This window comes from Zingiber officinale, chromosome 3A (assembly GCF_018446385.1).
Source record: "Zingiber officinale cultivar Zhangliang chromosome 3A, Zo_v1.1, whole genome shotgun sequence".
NCBI classification, from domain to species: Eukaryota; Viridiplantae; Streptophyta; class Magnoliopsida; order Zingiberales; family Zingiberaceae; genus Zingiber; species Zingiber officinale.
Genome location: NC_055990.1, coordinates 11,598,946 through 11,603,908, shown reverse-complemented (window position 1 = coordinate 11,603,908; position 4,963 = coordinate 11,598,946). Strand labels below are relative to the sequence as shown.

The 4,963-nt window shown below is 42.0% G+C and overlaps 1 protein-coding gene across 1 annotated transcript; it reads left to right on the top strand.

Moving 5' to 3' along the window:
* Positions 1-1,024: 1,024 nt before the first annotated feature.
* Positions 1,025-2,494, top strand: LOC122053558 (trihelix transcription factor GT-3b-like). Its single transcript, XM_042615592.1, has 2 exons — positions 1,025-1,439; positions 1,740-2,494. The coding sequence occupies exons 1-2, from the start codon at positions 1,086-1,088 to the stop codon at positions 2,304-2,306; spliced, it is 921 nt and encodes a 306-aa protein (XP_042471526.1). The 5' UTR covers positions 1,025-1,085; the 3' UTR covers positions 2,307-2,494.
* Positions 2,495-4,963: the final 2,469 nt, after the last annotated feature.

The following is a 4,963-nucleotide window of genomic DNA, read 5'->3' as shown; positions in this document are numbered from 1 at the left end:
TTAAAATTTTAAAAACTGAATGCTCACTTTATAAAAATGTTGTTCTATGTAACTTCTAACCAATACTTCGTCAGGAAGAAAGACGACCAGATAAAAAATAAACAGCCTACATTCACACGGAGGAAAAGTTGGGAACGACAAGTAGACGTTACAAAGAACCGAGCAAATTTTAAAGGGAGACGTTGGCGATTTACGCGGTTTCACACGAAGTGGCAACCGGTGCCATTGACTGGGCGAACCAATTCAAACTGAAAAACACTCGTTAAGGCCCATTTAAATTTTTAACTTTTTCCCTTAACACTACGTAACCCAACTCCTAATTTTTAAAAATAAAATCCTAATTAATATTTCATTAAAAAAATAAATAATCTTACTATTTTATTAAAAATCTCCCCCCTTTACTAACTAACTTTGGTGAAGTCTAAAATAAATTTACGTTATTGTCCTTTTTTCTATTCACACTAAAAATAATTTCAAGATTTATTAGTAATTCCACAAGCGAAACAATTAGTGATCTAGAATTCGAGACTCAGCTACGGTGTATTATTATGATTTTTTCTCATCATTAATTTTTTCTGTTATTTTATATAAATAAATATAGTTCTCTTTAGTCCCATATCTTAAAATTGACAACATTATGATCAAAGAAACTTCTATAAATATTTTAGGTTAATGATCATGTTAGTAATAATAAAAAATCTGCCAATACAGATCCGCACGAGCATCTTGCTATATTTCAATTAAGTTGACAATTTTTTTGTTTATTCTGTCCATTTTTTCCAACAAAATTCAAATTATGATTCAAAAAAGAGGTCAAAGTGTGCTATATTATTATTATTTTAATGAAAAAATAACTCTAAAACAAATATGAAATTTAATAGCCATACTTACCGATATCCAAATCTTCATCTGAAATGGCATTAAGGTAAATAGCTACAAAGAGGAGACGATCTTTGTCTTATACGACATGCTGCGTCTATAAAGACGAGCAGATGGGCGATGGTTAGTCCCTGTTCGGTAACCCTTATCTCTGTTTGGGCTCGCCGGCGACGAACTGAAAATAGCGATATTCCATTGGAGGAGGAATGATGCTCGGAGGAGACGGCGATGGTGACGCGCTCGGAAGAAGGATGGCGGTGCTAGCGGGAATTCCGCTGCAAGTGAATCCGCCGCCGGAGGGGATGGTCGGCAGGGGCGGCAGAGGGGGGAGGCAGCTGCCATCGCCCTTGAGGGGAGAGGGGGAGAGGGAGATTCCGTGGGGCGAACAGGAGACAAGGGATTTGATCGCCATCAGGGATGATTTGGAGCGAGGCCACCCGAAGGCACGGGGTTACAGGACGCTGTGGGAGGCAGTGGCCGACGCGATGAGGGATCGAGGCTACCTCCGATCTCCGGATCAGTGCAAGTGCAAGTGGAAGAACCTCGTCAATCGCTACAAGGTCTCGCCTTTCTCCTCCTTGTTCCCTTTTCCCCCCTTTTGCTTCTGCGAGTTGCATTCGAGATTGTGTCTCGAAAGCCATGAATTTTAGGTCGAGCTCGCGTTCTTCTTCGTTGTTCTTATCTTCTGGATTAATCCGGCTGATTGATTTCGTGGCTTTGCCAAAAAAAAAAAAAAAAAAAAAAAAAAGAGATTTTGAAAGGGTTTACAGCATTATTCTATCCGATTCGGATTCGAATTTGAATTTGAATTTGGGGCAAACATTTTTTTTCAAATCGAAATGTTTCTTTTTGTTTTTTAGGGTACAGAGACGGCCGATCCCCAAATCGGCCGGCAATGCCCTTTCTTCGACGAGCTAAATGCCGTGTTCGTGGAACGGGCCAAGAGCATGCGTCGACTCCTGCTCGAATCTGAGTCTGGCGCCTCCCAACCGAAGAAGAAACTGAAGAGGCCCGTCGGCGATCGTTTCTCTGACGTGTTCTTCGACGAGGACGAACACAGCATCGACGACGAACTCCTCCCGAGAAGCAGAACGAAGAAAACCGGTATGGCCGGAGCGCGGCAGCAGCAGCAGCATCGGGCAACGACATGGGCCGGCGTGGAGGAGCTTCTGCAGGAGGTGTTGCAGCAGCAGCGGCGGATGGAAGAGAAGTGGCGGGGGATGGTGGAGAGGCGAGCGGAAGAGCGGCGGGCGATGGAGCAGGAGTGGCGAGGGGCGATGAGGGAGCTGGAGCAGGAGCGGGCGGTGCTGGAGCAGGCGTGGAGGGAGCGGGAGGAGCAGCGGAGGGAAAGGGAGGAGAGGAGAGCGGAGAAGACGGAGGCCCTGCTCGCGGCACTGGTCGACAAGCTCATCAAGGACGACGAATGATCTCTCCGGCGAGCAGAGCCTTCGTCTTCTCCGCCCTCCTTGATGAGGTCATCAAGGACGACTAGTTCCTCTGTTCGACCGCTTACTAATGTGCCACGTAGTTACTTTACGTAACAGATATTGCTTTTGCTTTGCTTGTAGATGTCGATTTCTGAAAAGAATTTATAGGCGATTTTTAATTTATGTTATAGGCATTGTGAAATTATATAAATAAATATTATTAATATATTTCTTTTCTTTTATATATATATATATATATATATATATATATATATATATATATATATATATATATATATAAACTCCTTGTAAATTTATATAACTTAGGAATTAAAAATAAAAAGAAGATAGATTAGGAGTTTAAAAGATGATAGGTTAGATAGATGAGGAAGTTTATGAAGTTATTAGGTATTTATATACTTTATTTTACAGCATTCTTTCTTGGATGTCCATAATTATGAAATCCACCTCATTAAAAATCTTACTAGGAGAAATCCAATGGGAAAAAAAAATCTAATAAGGAAAAAGAGTACGTTATTCCTTAATTGTATCACTATAAATTTACTGAACAACATAATATGGTATAGTGAAAATTTAATCCTCCTATTTGAAATATCATTTGAGATCTCTCTACTATCGCATTCCAATACCATGTACTAATTTCTTAAATGTTGTTGTAGGTAATACTTTAGTAAATAAATCTGCCAAATTATTGTTAGAGTGAATCTGTTGAACTTTAATATCACCATTCTTTTGTAGATCATAATTGTTGGTGCAATATCCCTAGGTCAGGTTGACATGGTTGACTAAGTTTGAGATAACTCAAGCTTGAGTCTTGATGTTTGGGCTTCGATGCTTGACAATACATGGAGACTGACAATATGGGGAGATTGCTAGAGCAATTCCCCTCTGGTTAGGGTTTGACCAGATTAGTGTGACAGATTAGTGTGAAGAAGAGTCAAGTAGGTCAAGATTGACCGGATACTTGACTGGGAAGTCCTAGTGAGTGAAGTCAGGTGAAAGACCTAGTGAGTGAAGCTATGCAACATGAAGTCCTGGTGAGTGAAGTTAGGTGAAAGACCTAGTGAGTGAAGTTATGCAACATGAAGTCCTGGTGAGTGAAGCCAGGTGAAAGTCTTGGTGAGTGACGTCATACAGATGGGAAGTCCTAGTGAGTGAAGCTAGGCAGAAGTGAAAGTCCTGGTAAGTGAAGCCAGACAGATGGGAAGTCCTAGTGAGTGAAGCTAGGCAGAAGTTAAAGTTATGGTGAGTGAAGCCAGGCATAGGAAATCTAGGTGGATTAAGGCTGATCGGATACCTGGTGTTGGTAAGTCCAAGTGGGTTAAGGTTGACTAGACACTTGGCACGAGGAGAAAAAGTCCAAGTGGATCAAAGGGATTGACCGAACACTTGGTGAGGAAGTCCTAGCAAGTCAAGGATGATCGGATGCTAGGCATGATGTCCCAACAGGTCATGATTGACAGGATGTTGGATTTTTAGATCTTTTGGACTTGATTAGGGCGAACAAAAATGGGTCAATCGATCAACCGATCGATTGAACCATAGTCCAATCGATCGGTTGATCGATTAGATGGGTGCCACGATAAAAACTCCTCCCAATCGATCAGTGGATCGATTGGGGAGTGCCGCCGTTAGCACAGAAGCCCTCCCAATCGATCAGCCGATCGATTAGGAGACTCTAATCGATCGGGTGATCGATTGGGAGGCTGGAAATCGCGCGAGAGCCTTGAATCGATCGGTCAATCGATTCAGGCGGTTTCCAGAGAGTATAGAGGCACTCTGAATCGATCAACCGATTGATTCAAAGCCTCCCCAATCAATTGAGAGACATTCAATCGATTGAGATTCAACCGTTGCACAAGTTATAGCCGTTGGCGAGCGATTTTCTGTGCACTTCTTCGACTTTCTTCTCTGCATGATCATAGCGACGATCTTGGAGATTTCTCCACTCTTGGGGACAAGTGTAGTCACACTTCCAAGGTTCAAGAGGCAACAAGCAACAAGTAAGCAAGAAGAAGAAGTTTTTATTTGTATCTTTTGTATTTTCTTCTTGCGTAAGTTGTATTTGTTGTGTGGGTTTGTACAAGGCTTCTGCGCTTTCGGTAGTTACCGTAAATGAGTGTTTTTACTTAGTAAGTGTGTGTCGCGTGTGGATCCTTAGATTAGTCACCTCTTCTTGAGGTGGATACCAAGTAAATCCTTATGTTAGCGTTGTATTTTTGTTTCTTGTTCATTCCGCTGCACATTATCACCAAGAAGCAAGCTACGACAACCGCGACGAGCTATTCACCCCCCTCTAACTACAAATCGACCCTAACAAGTGGTATCAGAGCAAGGCCGCTCTTCATCTGAATTATCGCCGGAAGGGGCAACAAGGCTAGAGGGTGAAAAAGCTGGAGCAAAATTTATCAAGTTAAATACTTCATCAAAAGACTCAACTTCAAATGGAATTCCAATATGGACTTGGATTTGACATAAGGGTACCTCCACCATATGTATCCACGAGCTTCGATTCGTGGAAATTAAGGATCGAAATTTTTCTCATGATGGAGATAGAGCAATGGTTTGCTCTAATGGAAGGCTTCGAAGCTCCAACAAACTCCAAGGTCAAGCTTCTCAAGATAAGCAAATGGAGT